At 42.3% G+C, this 20,552-nt stretch overlaps 1 protein-coding gene across 1 annotated transcript; it reads right to left on the bottom strand.

The window, feature by feature from the left end:
• Positions 1–7,961: 7,961 nt before the first annotated feature.
• Positions 7,962–13,328, bottom strand: slc22a6l (solute carrier family 22 member 6, like). Its single transcript, XM_056285207.1, has 10 exons — positions 12,924–13,328; positions 12,644–12,747; positions 12,184–12,338; positions 11,197–11,365; positions 10,869–10,992; positions 10,631–10,746; positions 10,271–10,485; positions 9,884–9,992; positions 8,311–8,514; positions 7,962–8,049 (listed from the first exon to the last, which is right to left on the bottom strand). Exons 1-10 carry the CDS (start codon positions 13,326–13,328, stop codon positions 7,962–7,964), a joined length of 1,689 nt encoding a protein of 562 aa, XP_056141182.1.
• Positions 13,329–20,552: the final 7,224 nt, after the last annotated feature.

Below are 20,552 nucleotides of genomic sequence, written 5' to 3' on the forward strand. Positions count from 1 at the left end.
GTGGAGTCCATGCCTCGATGGGTCAGAGCTGTTTTGTGTTTTAATGTTTTGGCTGATCGGTTTTCAAAGTACTCAAAGAGTTAAAATAAACATAAAAGCAACAAACCAAAATCATATAACGCACAACATTAATCACACATGAAAAGCAATTCTGAAGATGTGAGTTTTGATTATTGATTTGAAGTTGGACAGATGGGTGCAGTCTCCGATGTGTTTGGGGAGTGGTTTTCAGAGGGAGGAGGCAGCTATGGAGAAGGCTCTGTTCCCCCAGGTCTGGTGCTTAGTCCTGTGTGCGGGAGACATAGGTCTCATCTGTCCATACGACACTGTCACAGAAGGATTTTCGCCTGTCTAGGTGTGTTGTGGCAAACTGCAGTCAGACTATCTCGTGTCTCTTTCAGCACAGCACCCCATCTGGGCCTCTTTCCATATAAGCCTCTTTGGCGACAGATGGTGAGGGTTTAAACCGAAGTACAGTGCCTAAAGGACGGCATACACTTGCTGCAGTTGACCGAGATTTGTTTTCCACCATTCAAGCCATCCTTTGCTACAATCTTTGAAAAGTTTCATGAGCCTTAAACACGATAATAACTGTATAATGGGGGAAAATGAACTGCAAAGTGTCTGAGGATGGAGCCATAGCCTTGAGAACATTCACAGTTGTAGTTGGCTATGATTTTGTGTCTGACCTCAGACAAAGCTGTGGACTTTTATCTTTGTTTCTATTCTCATGTGGAACCGTAATTCAGCACAGGAGAACAGGATCTCTCAGTTCTTATAACTGAATTATAGCATGAGCCTCTCACCACAACTCAGTTTATTTCCACAGTAAAGGAAAAAAAAAACATAACAGTGATTGACTTGAAATAATTTCTAACAATTTATAAAAGCCAGGTCAAATCTGGGTTTCCTATGAGATACATAAGCTGATTTAATCATTTATGTCATTACTGAGACAGGTTCAAGCTCAACAGACAGATGATATCAATAATTTGTCAGCTGAACTCAGACTAAACTAAAACGAGCCACTAAAATATAAAGCTAGTTCTTTCTCAGGGCTTTGTTGCCTCTGTGTCTGGTTGTGTCATCGAAAGAAGTCTGGTTAAACCCTACAGAAAGTTGTATCAGTTCATCTGGACACTATGTCTGTTGAGAGAAATGTTTAATTACTCATCTGAGTGACTTCTTCAGTCTCAACTGACTGCAGGTATCGCCACCCCTATAAACAATACAACAACAACTTAGTTGTGTATAGCGCCTTTCAAGGAACCCACGGATACGTTACAATAGATATGATTAAAAAAAAAAGAAGATTAAATCAAAGCCCAAAAGACTACAGACCATAGGCCTTAGTAAAAAGGTAGGTTTTCAGTAGTCTTTTAAAATTACCCAAAGACAGTGACACAATGACTGAAAACAATGATCAGTTTCATATGCAAATTTTCGTGCCCTTTAATTAGAGTTACAATGGCCATGTGTACTATTCACAGAGGATTGTGGAATGGTTGAAATCACAGCATTGTAAGATGGTGACAGATGTACTCTTAGCCCCCCCCCCCCGGTTCAGGGATGGTCGTTCCCTCTTCACATAGATGGGATCTTTGACTCCCCGTTCAAACCAGCGTTTCTCCCTATCAAGGATGTACACATCCTCATCCTTGAAAGAGTGGCCACTGGCCTGTAGATGGGTGTAGACTGTGGAGTCCTGGCCTGACGTGTTAGCTCTACTATGTTGTGCCATCCTCTTGGCCAGGGTCTGTTTGGTTTCCCCAACATAGAAGTCATGGCAATCCTCCTGGCACTTAACGGCGTACACTATATTGCTCTGTTTGTGCCAGGGAACCTGATCCTTGGGGTGGACCAATTTCTGGTGCAGCGTGTTTTGGGGTTTGAAAGCAACTGAGACGTGGTGTTTGGATGCATCTCAACTGTTCTGACACTCCTTCCAAATACGGAATCATCACTGGTTTACGCTTAGGCAGCTGTTGTCGAGTTGTCGGCCGTTATGCCACTGTATTGTTTATAAGGGTGGGGATATCTGCAATCAGTTGAGACTGAAGAGGTCACTTAGATGAGTGATGAAACGTTTCTCTCTCAATAAACGTTGTATCCAGATGAACTGATTCAACTTTCTGTGATTTTCTTACCTGGATTATTGAGCATGTATAAAGACATCTGGTTAAAAACTGTTTCACTCCAAACAGACGCAGAAAGATTTCATAACCATACCCCACCTCCACAACTATCTATTTATCCATTTCTTTTGTTTTGCTCTAATGCAAATAAATAAATGAGCCAACACATATAAAAATGTTAGTTTCATATACTTTCTACCAGAAAATGGGAGTTATTCTCATAAAATGCAAATGTGCCAACATTGTTGGCCACAACCAGTCCAAGGGATACATATATAGTGTCATAGCTTGCTTGTGATAATGTACAGTAGGAGATATGTGGTGCCCATCTCGATGTTATTTTAGTGACGTTTCTGGGGTTTTCAATCAAATGCCAAAGCATTGGTCTCATGGAGATAAACAGAGCCAGAGTACTTTTCAGTGTTTCATTTTAATATGGAAGGGGGATAATTAGAGAAGTAACGCAGTTAAAGATCAAAGTGTCCCCAAAAATTGCAGCTAAAATAAGTTGGCAGAGTTGTGACATAGAAATGGGGTGAAGATGTTCAAACGAGTCATCCATAACATAGGCTATTATAGACTTGACCCCAGGTTTGGATTTGGAAGCTGCTTGATTATCGTCTATGAGCAAAGTAAGTCAGTAATGCAAATGCATGAAGCATCTTTAATTTCGTTGGTACCCGATTCAGCATGCATTATAAATGTTTTATTCTGATGAAAGAACATAAAACACGTTTTGTATTTTATGCTTCGCACAAGGGTTCATAGTGGAAACAGAGCACCACCAAGGGAGAGAGGTATGAAAATGCCCTCTTTGAGCTGTTGCTGTTAGATTATTGGGATCCATTGGGTGGCACTGTTTAACGCTTGAAACACTGTCTTGATTTGATGCATGGTCAGTAATCCAGGTAAGGAAATCACAGAAAGTTGAATCAATTCATCTGGACACAACGTTTATTTAGAGAAACGTTTCATCACTCATCTCAGTGACTTCCTCAGTCTCAACTGACTGCAGGTATCCCCACCCTTATAAACGATAGTGGCATAACAACCGAAAACAATGATCGGTTTCATATGCAAATTGCCATGACCATTAACTAGTTACAATGGCAATGTGTACTATTCACAGAAAACTAGGGAATAGTTGCAATCATAGCATTGTAAGATGGTGACAGATGTACCCCCCCCCCCCCGGTTCAGGGAGGGTTGTTCCCTCCTCATATTGACAGCCTCTGACTCCCCGTTCAAACCAGCATTCACCACTATCAAGGATGTGCACATCCTCATCCTTGAAAGAGTGGCCATTGGCCTGTAGATGGGTGTAGACTGTGGAGTCCTGGCCTAACGTGTTAGCTCTTCTGTGTTGTGCTATCCTCTTGGCCAGCGTCTGTTTGGTTTACCCAATGTACAATTCACGGCAATCCTCCTGGCACTTAACAGCATACACTATATTGCTCTATTTGTGCCAGGGGACCTGATCCTTGGGGTGGAACAATGTCTGGCGCAGCGTGTTTTGGGGTTCGAAAGCAACTGAAATGCGGTGTTTGGAAAATACGTGTCTCAACTTTTCCGACACTGCCACCACATACAGAATCACCAATGGTTTATGCTTAGACAGCTGTTGTCCTTCTCCTGGCTGGTGCACTGTTTGGACATCTTCCTGGCTTTGACAAGCACCCAATTAGATTAACCACACTTAACCAGGGCCTGTTTAATGTGGGATTTCTCCCCTTCCCCAGCTGCTGTGTTGGTGAGGACGTTGTCAGCTCGGTGGTACAACATCCTGACACAATTTGTGCTCCAGTGGATGATGACAATCAAACCTTAAGTAATGATCAGTATGTGCTGGTTTACGGTAAACAAAGAAGGCTAACCTGTCATTTTTCACATCCTCCCTGGTGAACTTGATGTTCTTTTCCACCAAGTTAACGTGGTCGGTGAAATTTGGCACATCCCGAGATTTAAATTTTAACCCAGGTGTCATCCACAAATCTTAAACAATAGCTAGGTGGTGTCCCTGGATAGGACATCAGAGCCCTCTTTTCCACTTCCGCCATATACAAGTTGGCCACTATAGATTAAACAGGGGAACCCATAGCACACCCATGCTTCTACCTATAGTACTGCCCCCTGTATGTGAAGTACGCGGACTGAAGACTACGCGGACTGAAGACAAAGTTCATACCCTTTGTACGAAGTTTATAAGGGTGGGGATACCTGCAATCACTTGAGACTAAGGAAGTCATTTAGAAGAGTGATGAAACGTTTCTCCCCATAAACATTGTGTCCAGGTGAACTGATTCAACTTTCTGTGATACTGAAACACTGTTTAACTCCATTTGAAACTCTTGAATTCTCGAGTTTTACTTTACTTAAAAAGCATACAAACAATTTAAGAGTTGTTTCAAGTTTCGGTTTGAAAGTTATATGTTCAGGGATCAGGAACATTTATTTGTCATTTTATTTCATGTACTTACGTACATGAAATGAAACGAAATGGAATTTTCCCCAGCCCACAGCAGTGCAAAACAAAGACAAAAACACATATCCAAACTACAAGTCCACATATAGCCAAACTACAAAAAACTACAAAAACTCATATGTCCAACATATCCAAAACAACAAATTCATGGTCCAAGAGAGCAAACACCAGCCAGGATGACTGACTGCGTGACTGCATGGGCGAGCAGTTAGCTTAGCCTGCCCCGCTTCCACGTCCCGTCAGACCGCCCTCGGACGCCGCAGACCATCTCTCCCAGCAAGACACCCTTGACACACCTCCCCGCACTTCACACGAAGACACCAAAAATACAGTCAACACCAGACGGGGCCGCCGCCAGACCGCCCTTGGTGTTATCGGGCGAGCAGTTAGCTTAGCCTGCCCCGCTTTTGCGTCCTGTCAGACCGCCCTCTGTGCTCCCTCTTCGGGCACAGCTCCGCGTAGGGCCGTGGTCCCTGGGTCCACAGGACGCAGCTGACCAAGCTCTCCCAGTAATAAAAGACACTGCATGGGCGGTACTGGGTGAGGCCGCCGCACACGTAAATTCGCGCCGCCATCTTCCCACACCGGAAGCGGAAGCTTCATAGGTCCTCAGTCGACCACTTACAGACGCTCGTCGAAATGCAGCCGTCGAATAAGCGTCTTTGATTTATAGTGGGTTTTAAAAATGGCTCTCCTTTCATGGCTTCTGTCTGCTTCACACACAGTCTACATTTAATATGCAGCGCCACACACAACGCCACCACCCCCTCGCTCCCCGACTTCGAGCTGACTTGCCTCCCGGAGCCACTTTTACGATCGTTAAGATATTGCAGCTAACACGTTATTAAGAGACCAAACAATAAGTGCTGTCGTATAGAATTTGAAAAGAAACGTCAAACTCACCACTGCTCTTTAAATACTGCCGAAGAACTGTCGCCGTCTGTCGTTGTGCCGGATGAAGTCCCTGGCAATCCACGAAACATCCAATGTTGCCACACAAAAAAAATCCCTGTGTGTCGGCGCACTTCAAACTATTTAGTCTCTTTTGTGGGTCATCGTTGACTTTAGATATGTTTTTAAGCGACAGGGGGACGAGAAAAACCTCTCAGCACTGGCAGTTGATGTAGCGTACGACAGCTTCAACAGTACGGTGCACCTCTGGCAATCGAGCTTTTGTCACAGGAAGCTTCCTCAGAGAGCTCATGTTCGGCGGAAGTGACAGCAGCCCCCTTTCGTACTGTCGTTGGCGTTACTCCGGAAAAAAAATCCGTTATTTTTCGGCGTTTCATTATTCAGTAAAAGCTAACTAGACAGATAACCAAAGATAACGTGCCGGTTTAATGCCCGGATCAGACTACACGATATGTTTTGTCTTTCACGATGGAGCCAGGTCAGACTTCAGCTATCCGTGTCCTGTCTTGGCGGCCAGACTGGCCGCACTACAGCGTATGATCCCGACCGATCGTCGTATGCTGCCGTCATCACGCCATCTGATATCGTCACGGCCGTACGCGAGTTCATAGGTCGTCGGGGAGGCGGGTCAATGAGTGTCAATCATGGAAGAAGCGACGTGATGAGGCTAGCGGTCTTGTGCTCGGAAAAGAAAAAGAAAACAAAGAAAACGCGGTTGTGGACCCGTCCCTGGGTGTCACGAAGAGGACAAAATGGGCTGTCTATCCTTCAAAGAGAAGTTGAGGTAACGAATGTGTCGATGTCGAGAAAATTAGCCTAATTCGCCACCTTTGTTCAGCTTTGCGCGCCAGAGAGCATTCTGTTATCCTATTGGTCAGCGTCAGGAACACGTCTTTGAGTGTCGGTCAGGGGTGTCAAACTAGACGGAAAATGCAAAAAATTAAAATTAAAAAATAAATTATACGATCGCCGGGTCGAATCCCTGTGTTACCTCCGGCTTGGTCGGGCGTCCCTTCAATTGGCCGCGTCTGCGGGTGGGAAGTCGGATGTGGGTGTTTGTCCTGGTCGCTGCACTAGCTCCTCCTCTGGTCGGTCGGGGTGCCCCCCGGATCGGCAACAAGGGGGTGGAGCAGCGAATGGGACGGCTCAAGAAGAGCGGGGTCCCGTTATCCAAACCGCTTATCCTGCTCTCAGGGTCGCGGGATGCTGGAGCCTATCCCAGCAGTCACTGGGCGGCAGGCGGGAAGACACCCAGAACAGGCCAACAGTCCATCACAGGGCAAGATACAATTGGGAAGAAAAAAGGTGGGGGGCAAAAAAAGCTTGTCGGGGTCGTGGGGCGCCCGGCGCTGGTCTTGGATTACGTAACACTACAAGAGCATTTGTCGTTCCCGACGTTCATATTCGGGCGCGACACTGAACGACGGTCGGCAGCGACGCAATCGGGTCAAAAATCGGCCCGAATTCGTGTAGTCTGAGCTGGCATAACTTTAACTGTATGAATGGAGCGCCCGCCGTTGGTGTGTGAACGTCACATGACACAATTAGCCAATATTTTTTAGATAACAGAATGTATGCCTTCTGATAGACTGTGTCGGTTCACACAGTGATGCAGTGTATAATATATGTAGCTATCGAAGGGTTCGATTTTTTATTTAAATTTTTTTTACATGTTTGACGTTCAAAAGTAGGTAGGGTCCGGGTCCTACCGGTTCCGTGGTCCATAACTGTGACGACAAAAAAAAACAAACAAAAAAACCCTTCACCCTGTTGAAGGTGTAGATTTTACTCTCACTGTGGCATTTGAAAACACTGATGAAACCCTGTGATGGCCTGGCGGCCTGTCCAGGGTGTCTCCCCGCCTGCCGCCCAACGACTGCTGGGATAGGCTCCAGCATCCTCGCGAAAAGTGAGAGCAGGATAAGCGGTTTGGATAATAGATGGATGGATGTTGCATTCGAAAACGCAGATCAGTCTTGTTTGATTTGTTAATATTGCAAGTTTCCATGAACCAAGTGGATATCCTAACACAGAGAACTGAGATCAGTGCCAGCGCACTGTAAAATCCATTCTAAGGGTTTCACTATTGAGAAAGAGAGAAACAGCAGGTGGCATGAGGGTTACAAGTTGGTTTTAATGATTTTTTTGTTTTTTTTACAGTTGTGGTTAAAGAGCTTAAACATTACATAGAACAGTGCAATCTTAAACCTAGGGCATATAACTACAGCTCTAGTTTCACTGTATTTGACCAAACGATATCACATGAAATGAAATGATATGACATTATGCTATTTCTATGCCAAAAAAACCCCCCAAATAACTCAACAACAAAAAAAAAAACAAAGAAAATACAGCAACAGTCCAGAATTAAGTGCCTGCGGTGCTTGTGACAACAGTACCAACAAAAAGTGTCCAGCTCATGGTCTTTCTCCTCAGGCAGCTTGCTTTATTAAGTTATCGTGGGTGTCCTGCAGGAATACTGCTTCCTTTGGCAAAGTTTTAGAGGTTTTCCCATATCCCCTGTATTCAGAAAAGAATCGGTTATTTCATATACTTCGGTTGTTTTGTTTTGGGTTTTTTTTTTTTTTGTAATCCACTGACCGAAATGATTTGGCCTTTTTTGAAAGGTTGTTTTTGTTACCTCCTGTACATTGTCTACACACAATGGTTTAAATCTATTAATGCAAAATTTAACATTTTGTTTTAGGACCACATTGGGGGGGGGCAATTTTATGAACAGCAGCTTACCCCATCTCTACTTCCTTAGCGACTAGTGTTTACCTTTCCTCCACGTCTTGGATCGTGTCAGGGAGAGCTGCACCAAGTGTCTCAGGTAGAAATACTGCAGCAATCCCACTCAGGATCGGTGTCCCTCCATAGATTAAACCTGGCAGCCATGCTACATAGTCCCCGAGGAGAAGCACCATAGGTGCAACCATGGCCCCTAGGCGTGCCATCATGGACACCCAACCCATGCCGTTCTGTCTGATGAAAGGGGAATGAAATATGCACAACCGTTGAATATCAACACAACCAAACAAAGACCAAATAACATATACATATACACTCACCGGCCACTTTATTAGGCACACCTGTCCAACTGCTCGTTAACGCAAATTTCTAATCAGCCAATCACATGGCAGCAACTCAATGCATTTAGGCATGTAGACATGGTCAAGACGATCTGCTGCAGTTCAAACCAAGCATCAGAATGGGGAAGAAAGGTGATTTAAGTGACTTTGAATGTGGCATGGTTGTTGGTGCCAGACGGGCTGGTCTGAGTATTTCAGAAACTGCTGATCTACTGGGATTTTCACGCACAACCATCTCTAGGGTTTACAGAGAATGGTCCGAAAAAGAGAAAATATCCAGTGAGCGGCAGTTCTGTGGGCGAAAATGCCTTGTTGATGCCAGAGGTCAGAGGAGAATGGCCAGACTGGTTCGAGCTGACAGGAAGGCAACAGTAACTCAAATAACCACTCATTACAACCGAGGTATGCAGAAGAGCATCTCTGAACGCACAACACGTCGAACCTTGAGGCAGATGGGCTACAGCAGCAGAAGACCACACCGGGTGCCACTCCCGTCAGCTAAGAACAGGAAACTGAGGCTACAATTCGCACAGGCTCACCAAAATTGGACAATAGAAGATTGGAAAAACGTTGCCTGGTCTGATGAGTCTTGATTTCTGCTGCGACATTCAGATGGTAGGGTCAGAATTTGGCGTCAACAACATGAAAGCATGGATCCATCCTGCCTTGTATCAACGGTTCAGGCTGGTGGTGGTGGTGTAATGGTGTGGGGGATATTTTCTTGGCACACTTTGGGCCCCTTAGTACCAATTGAGCACCGTGTCAACGCCACAGCCTACCTGAGTATTGTTGCTGACCATGTCCATCCCTTTATGACCACAGTGTTCCCATCTTCTGATGGCTACTTCCAGCAGGATAACGCGCCATGTCATAAAGCTCGAATCATCTCAGACTGGTTTCTTGAACATGACAATGAGTTCACTGTACTCAAATGGCCTCCACAGTCACCAGATCTCAATCGAATAGAGCACCTTTGGGATGTGGTGGACCGGGAGATTCGCATCATGGATGTGCAGCCGACAAATCTGCAGCAACTGCGTGATGCTATCATGTCAATATGGACCAAACTCTCTGAGGAATGTTTCCAGTACCTTGTTGAATCTATGCCACGAAGGATTAAGGCAGTTCTGAAGGCAAAAGGGGGTCCAACCCGGTACTAGCAAGGTGTACCTAATAAAGTGGCCAGTGAGTGTATATTGCATCTCTTGAGCTCTTCATGAGGTCTTGGCCAATAACACTTCAGAAATAAATGAAGTTCTTACCGAATGACAGTGGGATACAGCTCCCCAGAATACAGGTAGCAGCAGTTGAAGGAGGCCGCAAGGCAACCTTTACCCAGCACAGCTAAGCAGGTACGTACAATCTGTTTATCTGCACAGCAGTAAAACCTGTGTTAGGTCACTGCAGTGATGTGTTAGTTCAGTACCACAATACCATGGCTATAACATACAGGTGTGCTGCCTTTAACCTGTACTGGTGCTATGATAACATCATTGTACTGAAGACGCCCCAACGCTGGCCGAAACATTCGCTAATTACACCAAAATAATAGATACAACAAGAAGAATATGATGGTGTGAAGAAGCTTGGTTAATTTGCTGGAGTGCAGGTCTCATGCGTATCTAAGCTTATTGGATATAATGACATACCATAAGGCACTAACAGGTTGATCAAAATGGTGACTCCAGACAGGATGAGTGCACCACATTGTGATGGCCGCCGCCCAGCAAAACTCATAGACACCGTTACGACTACTTTAGCAGGGATGTCAACAGCTCCGAAGATCACTTGAATTAAGTAGATGTTCACTCCAAACTTTTGCAGATCCATAGAAAGGCCGTAATAGGCAAAACTGGTTGAAAACCTGAATCAGACATAAGAAACATTTATAGTGTGTTTTGTAGTGTCGTTGTGATTTGATATGGCGGGGCTAGAGGAGTATCACAGTATCATAAAAAGATACGGCTGTATAGCATCGCTGAAATCGTCCACATGAACAGAGAATTTACCAAACAATACTGAGGCAAGCTGTCATGTTTCTCATAATGGGGGTGCGGAGCAGGTCCAAAGCCGAATAACTGCCCTGTGAACAGGCCACCTCCTTCTTCATTGACTCCTGCAGCATCTAAAAATAAATAAACAAAGACAGGTCATTCATCTGAAAAAATCTAGTTTATTTTAGAAATAACTGTGCATTCATTGAGCTTCTGCAATGACACAAAAACAAAAACAAAAATAGTCCTTTACTTTAATGTCAATTTTGTCTCCCTCTTCATGATGCCTGTTAAAGCGGGCCACAGCTTTAAGATTTTTGACAGCTTGCTCAGACTTTTTATTCAGGACTAACCATCTTGCAGATTCAAGATACCACCTGTACGAGACAAACGTGCTATGTTAACCGACAGGTTTTTTTTTTCATTTCTGCATAATAATTTCTCCAATGCATCAATAGTCAGGTCTCTTACCGAATCTAACAAAGGTCAAAGGTTAAGGTAGGTGTCGGAAAGGGCAAACACATATGTTCACCGTCGCAATGACCAACCATCTGTTTGACATTCAGTGGGTTACATCTCACCATGAGTACAGGAAAGAGACATAGAAAGGCAAGGAGACGGCCAGCGTTAGCCAGCGCCAGTCCCGGATGTAGTAGGCAACCACTGCCAGAATCATCTGCCCCATCGTGTAACAGTACCCCGTGCCTGTGCCCACCACCGTTCGCACATGGGTCGGAATCCACTCCACAACTAGAAACGAGAAAATATTTGAGGATTTGAGAGATATTTCAACTCTTAATGTTGTTATTAAATTAAAGTTTATAATGGTTCTTTCACTCTGCATTACTGCTTTGTGAGGCCTATCATCTGCAGCTAACATCCATCCATCCATTATCCAAGCCACCCGTCCCCATCAGGGTCACGAGATGCTGGAGCCTATCCCAACAGTCATTGGGCAGCAGGCGGGGAGACACCCTGGACAGGCCGCCAGTCCATCACAGAGCCGACACATTCACACCTGGGGACAATTTAGCACAGCTGATTCACCTGACCTACATGTCTTGGGACTGTGGGCGGAAACTGGAGCACCTGGAGGAAACCCACGCAGACACGGGGAGAACATGCAAATTCCATACAGAGGACGATCCGGGATGACCCCCAAGGTTGGACAACCCCGGGGCTCGAACCCAGGACCCTTCCGCTGCCAGGTGACTGCACTAAGCACTGCATATTAGTTGCGATCACACTGGCAACTGACATTGGTGTGATGCACGAAACAAGCTTGTACTGAAATGTATTAAAGGTTTTTTGCTACGTCAATCTTTATATATATATATATATATATATACATACATATATATAGAGAGAGAGAGCGCGAGAGCGAGAGAAACTGGTGCAGCTAACGTTCATTGTTCAAATAACCGCTCAAGTAAAGTAAAGATTCTAAAATAAAGAGCATACTGCTTTCTTAAATCATTGACATGTTATCATCACTCATTTCACAGTTCGCCCTTCCACAGACTGTCACAAGTTAGCATGTGATACTCGGGACGGCCCGACAGACTTACTGAGGGAGAATGTGTTGAGCACGAGGCCGGACAGAGCCAGCCCACAAATGAATCGAAAAAGGCAGAAGAAGGTAAATGAGGTACAGAAGGCAGTGCACGTCCCTCCCACCGCCAACAGCAGGTTAGAGATTATCAGCAGGATACGTCGACCGAACCTGGAAGCATTCACAAAGCATGAGGTCGGAGAGGTCACGGTGAGGATGTCACCAAACCTGCCTCGTTACACTGTCACGTATTTTGTCCACAGGTTTGAACATGAGTAACCTAGAGGAGCATAACTGCATTGACAGAAAGCAACCTATTGTTCTCCTCGATGTTTTTTATTCTCCTAAAATGATGAAGAACCTGGAATTTTGATAGACACAGCGGAAAACACAAAGTGTAATTGTAGCATATAAATGTGCTACCATACAACAATTACAGCGAGCCATAGATAAAAATAGTAATGCACATAGGCTACCTGTCCGACAGACCTCCGAAGACCATGGCTCCCACAAGTACACCTCCCATATATATGGTTTGTCCCATCTGCTTCAAAGAGCGGAGATCACACACCAAATGCCACTGACGAGGAACAAGAAGAAGATAAACTAAGAGAAAATAACGAGACGGATAGATAACAGAGCAAAACATAAAAAAATTTAAAAAATAATCGACAATGCAAAACCTTGGCCCATAAGCTGTTTAAGTAGACCATAAGCTTTTTCTTTTTTTTTTTACTCTCAATAAACCTATCTCACCTCAGATATGATCGTGGAGGACATTTCAGTCATGTTATAAGACCACCCATCTGTGCAGCCCTGCAAGTCGGCCTCAGGGTGCTCCTGGGTGGCTCGCGCCATGTCTGAACTGGAGGACCCATTCTTAACCAGGAGGTGCCACTGTGGTGCCACATAACGCCGGCACCTCTCAGGCTTTCCAGTCCCATCTAACGGTACCGTGACCGTCAGCATTTCCTCTGGGCTCAACGCAGACAGAGACTGGTTTCTGTGGGTGCTGCAGTAGTGAGGGGGCACCGCAGCCACAAAGTTCTGCAGCAGGTTGTGGCTTGCCATCATGAGGATGGGCATGCAGAGGAGGCTAACATGCAGGGCCTGGAAGCGTCCTGTGCCGCCCACCTGCTCAAGGAGGTCGGCGAAAGCCATGACTATGAAACTACCTGGTACTGACACGTGTGAGTTGACAACGGATGGCCCTGCAGTAGCAGTCGAGTCCCCTCTTGCAACGCTTTAGACGTTTGCAAAAGGCACAGACAGTAGATAGAGTATGCTGCTCTAATGATGGTGAATGTCTGATGAATACCTGTAAAAACATTGAAACAAACATGTAAAAAAAATGCAATGTTGCTTGGTGAGGGACTTTTCACCGTGCAATTCTAGTTTGTAATGATTGCTAGATTGGACTTACCTGATGATTACTGAACTCCCATCATGAGAAAAAGTTACAAAATATGATGTGACCGTTTGCTCGCGGAGTGTCACATCGGCATAAAAGTCACTGATATCTCGAAGAAATCAACTCAACCAATGTAATGATTGTAATAAACAAGACGGTGGTAACTGCCAAGTTATGAAAAAGAAAAAAAACTGGTCTTCATGCAGGAGTGTTGCTGGAGTGGAGTAATCAGCTCTGAAATTCCACAAGGCTTTTCTGAACTTTGGATTATTAAGAGTGCAATTACAAGTCTTGAGGTATAAGCAGCTCTTTTTCTTTCTTTTTTTTTTTGGAACAATAAGGCAGAATGCGGGTCCCTGCTGTAAGGCAGCAATGTCCGGTTTAAATCCGTCAGAGCCAGTGAACTCCAGCATCAAGGCTGTGCACAGAGGTATGCACAGCTTTTTTCTCCGTTTGGGTCGAGATACTCCCTTTTTGTCATTGGTTACCTGATGTGAGGGACAGGTTGATACAGTAGCAGTGTGTGAGTGCATGCATGCATGCATGCATGTGTGAGTGCGTGCATGCATGCATGCATGTGTGCGTGCGTGCGTGCATGCATGCATGCATGTGTGCGTGCGTGCATGTGTGTTTGTAGTATGTGCGTGCATGTGTGTAAAACATTTCCAATATTTTTGATCTTAAACGGTAAGCGCTATGCCTTCGGCAGAGGTTCATTGCTAACTAGTCTATGCATTTGTACCGTGATGTGTTTGTTTTAATTTTAAAAATAATGCAGGACATCAGTATTTTTCTGATACTTTATCTGCCAACATGGTTTTGTTTAATCATAGGTAAACAGAGAGAAGAGGGATTCAGCCAATGAGACTAACCAATGAGTTAGCATTTTACACAGACTGTAAAAGATGCTGATCAGTCAACTATTTATGAATGAGATGAACTCAAGTAGGATGCTGCTCACGCTTTCCTGTCACCCCCTTGCCTGATGCGGTAAAGCAGAATTTGCAGTCAATGAATGACTACATAACCTTTGCTCCATATTGGTGATGTGATGTGATTCAGCAAGACTTTTGGGTATTATGAAAGAATCAAACTAATGTTCACATTATATAACAGGAAATTATGATGGGCGAGGGAGCTGTCTGGAGTCTGCAATTAACTCGAGAGTGCAAACTTTGGAGTAAATGTAACGGAGTTATCCATCTTTTTTTGTCTGTCCATCATCGAGTTCTTTGTGGGGGGGGGGGTTAAGCAAAATATTATGAACATACTTCTTGTTTGTGTATGCTGGGGTACAGGTTTCTAAATTTCTGAAGTGGCCGTTGGCTCGGGGGGTCCATTGGTGATTAGTTTTAAGGAATTTGTGCCATTTGCCGTTTGTGTAAGCATCAGCATGAGATGTCAGACTGGATGAACATCCAGCTACAGCTTCCTGCTCCTGCAGGACCAGGAATTAATTGCTCTTAAAATTCTTATTGCTGCAGGTTGCTGCTGAAAACAACAAAGTAAGGGATGGAAACCTCTTGAACAACCGCAACCTCAAATTTAGTTAATTTCTTAACCACATTCAAATCGTAAATTATGAATATAAAATTAGGGTAGAAGTAGAATGTCAACAAAAATAAAGGTAAGTAAATTTAAAGAGACAAAGCTTATTACAGGTGGTTAAGAGGACTTTTCCTTTTATGGTTTATGTCCACTTCTATCTCTGAAAGCAAAACAAGTTAGAGTCACTTTGAATGAGTACTTTAATCCCATAGATTATGAAAAATGTGTTCTAATCTAGCTGCTAATCCATAATTGATCAACTGTCAATCCACAATTCACAGCGGTAATTGAAAACCCACCACTGTGAGCTTACTTAAAGTGAGCATCTGCCAATAATATATGCCTTTATGACTAAATATATGACTAAATGATACATGACTAAGTCTCAGCCATCCACTCATTGAACACAACATACTGAATGGGACGTTGTGGAGTTGTACTTGAGACATTTTTTTTCACCCCCATCAATAACACATAAAATTACAGTCTTGAGAAATATAACATCTTTTGTTACCTGCAACATACATCCAAGAGATTCTCAGGGGCCTGGAGAATCAATGCCATGTTATTATTTTTCTGGTTATTATAACACATCAGACAACTAAAACCCTTTAAAATGATGCTTTCCCTTTTGCAGAAGTTACCAGGATGTAGCTTATGTTTTACTGCACTCTGTAAAACACTAAACTCATTAGACGAGGGCTGACAATGGTGACATATTAGCTAAACTATGTAGAAGACCACAGACATCACTTTGTGCCTTGGAATCTCCATGCTCCTTAACAGCAATGTGACAAGAGCATAAAGTAGAACAAGTGTTAGCTCAATGAACACGCTTTAAGGGGGAATTCACACCTGAGGAGAGGGTTTTAGAAAGTTCACAGTCTCGGCATTGAGTCATGGATATACTTCTTTATGAAAACTGCATTTTCAGTGTTGACTTAGCTCTTTGCATTTTTGATCAACCAAACATGTAAGGCCTATTCTTTTTTTCTTTCTCTTTCTTTTTTGAGAAATATATGTTTATTGGGCTTTTCAGAATTAACACAACAGGTACACTTATAAAGGTCTACACACACACACACACACACACACACACACTGACGAAAGAACAAACAACCCTGTGATTCTTATGTGACTGTTATGCTGAATAATATTACATTATGTTTATACTTTACAACATTCTCATTTTTCAAGTACTCAGCAAACATCTTGATAGGCGACTTTCGAGATATTTAATAAATTGTTCCCATATTTCAGAAAAGTTCTGTATTTTCCCCTTGGTGCCATTAGTCAGTTTTTCCATGGCTAAACAGTTGGAAAGACATTTAAACCAATGTTTAACTGTAGCTGCCTTAGTGCTCCTCCAGGGAGTTGCAATATAATGTTTAGCTTGAAGTGATCATAGACTGACTATCTTTTTATTCGCATCTGACCGTCTTAACTCAGGTGGAAGTAGTGTAAGGATAAATACCCGAGGGTAGACAGGCAACCCAATAGAGATAATACCATATATTGTTTGTATGAACTTTTTTTTAAAAAAAAATTGGGCAGCTCTAAAGGCAGTGGAATGGCGTGCCTTCTTCTAGGCCACATTTAATCTATAAATCAGGATGATTATTATCAAAGCAGTGTAATGGGGAGGGAGTTATAGATGTATGTATGCATGCATGATCCATTAAAATTGTATCAGTTTAAATCTGGTGTTGACAGTCTTGCTTTGTGAGTCTTGGCAAACTGTCTTCCAGTCATCTTCAGAGATTTCTACACCTAAGTTGCTAGACCAAACCAATCTATTGTTGTTCGAGGATCCTTTAAATTTATCTAGCATTATTCTATACAAAAGAGAAACCTGGTCACGACCCTGAAGATAATCTAGTCTGGCCTTTTCAATGCTAGACAGAGTAGGTCTACGAGGGGACTATTTAAGTGTTGTGAAAATGTAACTCCTAATTTGTAGGCATTTGAAGAAGTGTTTTGAAGGAATATTGTAAATACTTTGCAAATCCTCAAAACTATAAAGAAGATCATTGTCATTATACATATCCATAACTTTGCTCTCTACCCATAATCTAAAACCAGGGTCACCTCTCCCTGGAGAGAATCTACAGTATCCCCATATTGCTGTAAAACCTAATATTATCTGACACTGTGTTTAAGTGTGCTTGTATTTTGTTCCAGACTCTGATTGTATTCCTGACAAATGGGTCATGGGTATCTTTTAGCAGGTTTTTCAATGTATCATAATACAGTTAGAGCTTTAGGGGTAATGGAGATGTAGTAGCATTTTCTATTGTGACTAGGGGTATTGTAGGATTGTCTGAAAACCAAATGCATGGCTACTCTAATTTGGGCTGCCCAATAATAACAGAGAAAGTTTGGAACTTGGAGTCCTCCCCTTTCATATGGCAAGTAAAGTATAAGTCTTGGGCATTTATTATTCCAAATGAAGTTAGTTATTATTTCTTTCAATTTACAGAATAGATTAGATGGGGGGTGTAAAAGAATGGCTTGGAATAGATATGCATTTTTTGGTAAGACATTCATCTTAACAGTATTGACACCAATTAAAGAAATGAGAATATCGGACCATCTTTTAAGGGATTCTGATACAGATGTTAAAATTGGATTATAGTTCTCTGGAACCAGGTCATTTATGTCCGGAGTGACTTTTATTCCCAGATAAGTAAAGCCACAAGGTGAATTATGAAATGTATTCCCTACTGGTGGATTGTCTCTTTCAGTCTCTCTAAGGTACAGAAAAATAGACTTCATGTTACTCAACTTGTAACCAGAGATACTACCGAGAGACTCCAATAGTTTTGTAAGTGTTGGTTGGGACTGTGCCAGATGTTTTAAGAAAAGTACAATGGTTTCCGATTATTACTCCTGTACTCCTGTAATCAACGAGTAGGATCTAATTGTCAGTGCTAGCGGTTTGATTGATAGAACAAATGAAAGGGGTGATAGCGGGCACCCCTGGCGTGTTGCCCTGGACAAGCTAAAGGGCTTTTATATAATGTTGTCAGTCAGAACTTCTGAACTTGGGTTGTTGTACAATAGTTTTAGCCATTTAATGGTACTTTCTCCAAGGCCAAATCTGGGCAATACTTCAAATAGATACGGCCATTCCACCCTGTCAAAAGCCTTCTCAGCATCCAGGGATAGAATGGCCATATCTGGACTTAACTCTTCAGTATATGAAACATTGAGCACCCTTCTCAAATTGTGAAATGTCTGCCTGCCTCTGATAATCAATTTTGATCACGTTTACAAGATATGGCAGGCATCTCTCTAACCTCACTGCTATGACTTTGGCGATAACTTAGTGTCTGAGTTTAGAAGTGATATGGGTCGATACGATTCACATTTAGATGGTGGTTTACCAGGCTTCAGGATGTTCGTAATAAGGACTCTGGAAATAGAAGGCGGAAAGGAGTTTGTTTTAAATGCGTCTTCAAGTATGTCTAAAAAACAAGGCAGCAGTTTATCTAGTATAAAGGTCTTGTAGATATCGATAGGAAGTCCATCAGGGTCTGGTGTTTTCCCCCCTTCATACATGCAAGAGCCTCATATAACTCAGAGCTGCATTGACCTGTCCAGAATTTTTTGGTCTTCAGGAGAGAGAGCGTTGAATTTAAGGCTATCGAGAAGACTGTTTTGTATGCTCTTATTCGTGGGCAGATCTGATTTATAAAGTTTTTCATAAAATATTTTAAATGTATAATTTATTTCCTTTAGGTCAGTTATAATGACTCCATTTGAATTTGCTCTCATGAATAATTTTTTCACTCTGTAAAGTTTTAATTTGCCAGGCAGGCAGTTTACCTGCTTTCCCCCCTGGTTGTAGATTGATTGTTTTTGTTTGTTTAAATTAGTTAGGGCGTTGTTTACTGACTGGTCATTATAATGGGCTCTAAATATGGCTAGTTTATGTTCAAGTATTGGAGTGTTATTAATTATGATCTCACTTTCTAATGCTTTAATTTCTTTTTCAATTTCCAACATTTTGTTTTTGAATTGATTAGATTTAAAACTGGTGTACCTAATTATCTGCCCTCTGATATGAGCCTTAAAAGCTTCCCATATAATTAAGGATGAATTTTCAGAAGTATTAAACTAAAAAAAAATTAAATATGTTGGTCAATGAAGCGAATAAACTGTAACCACTTGGTATCAATTCTCCATCTTGGAGGTCCGCTGATTTCTTTGGTGGTACTGTACTCCATAGATACTTAGCATGGTCAGACATTATTATGCTATTATAATAGCATTTCTCAATATTTGATAGTGAAATCCTAGAAATCAGGGAGAAATCTAATCGTAAAAATGTCTTTAAGGCCGGTTTTTACACAAATACCAATATAAAATCATATGGGCATTCTGCACTTTTTAAGTAATTGGTTAAGCCTGAGACTGAAAAGTCTGCCATCTGATTTACATTGAAAAAGATCATTTTATTGAATATGGTCAATTCTAGCAAGATTGAATGTCCTTATTTTAGCAGATATCCAGCAGCTACCTACCAAGTTCGCAAAAGAGGCAATATTTTGGGGGAAAAAAAATTGAGATGAAATTGATGGACAAATTCCTCTGATTGTAAATAATTCTAATAGGTTGTGTCTTACATTGAATGACTAGTTCAAATACTGAGATATTTATAGCTGTTCTGTACCTTTGTTGATATTACAGGGAGATTTTCTATATGAGTAAGATAGCGTAGACTACAGCTTAACTGTTTGTTGCACAAAATCACCTGGTTCATCAGAGGCAAGAGGCTTAACATTACTGCTTGAAAAATGATCACAGAATTTAATAGTAGATATCATTTAGTAAACATATCTATCTCTTTTGTGTATTTTTTTTCAGTTTATTTGCTCAGTAGTTTATTTTAATTTCAGTTTATTTGCTCAGTTGTTTATTTTCAATTTATTTGCTCAGTTGTTTATTTTCATTTCAGTTTATTTGCAGTTGTTTATTTTCATTTCAGTTTATTGGCTCAGTTGTTTATTTTTGTCATTGTGCATGCATGCTTTAAGACATATTTTTACTGTGCCTGCCATCCAAGAAATATTTGATCCTACAGGACCCAAACTAATAGGAATGATAGAAATTTAGCAAGCTTGTAATATTTGGATAGCTGTAGATGTGATGGAATGAAATTGGCAGAAAAATAATTTGTGTGTATTTCAATTTATTGGTTTAGTAAAGTGGGACAGAAGGACACATTTGTGTGTGATATGAAAAGAGTGAGACAAAAGCATGTCTGGGTGATCTGAGGAAATTGAAGAGCTTTAGACAAAAGCATTTCTACAGAGGAAATTGAAGCATTTGCGACAAGAGTATTGGTGTGTGATAGGAAGGGATAGCAAAAACTGCCATAGCGGACTGAGGGAGGATCATTGTTGAGAGGCAGTTTTAAAGTG

This window comes from Lampris incognitus, chromosome 8, assembly GCF_029633865.1.
Source record: "Lampris incognitus isolate fLamInc1 chromosome 8, fLamInc1.hap2, whole genome shotgun sequence".
Lineage (NCBI taxonomy): Eukaryota > Metazoa > Chordata > Actinopteri > Lampriformes > Lampridae > Lampris > Lampris incognitus.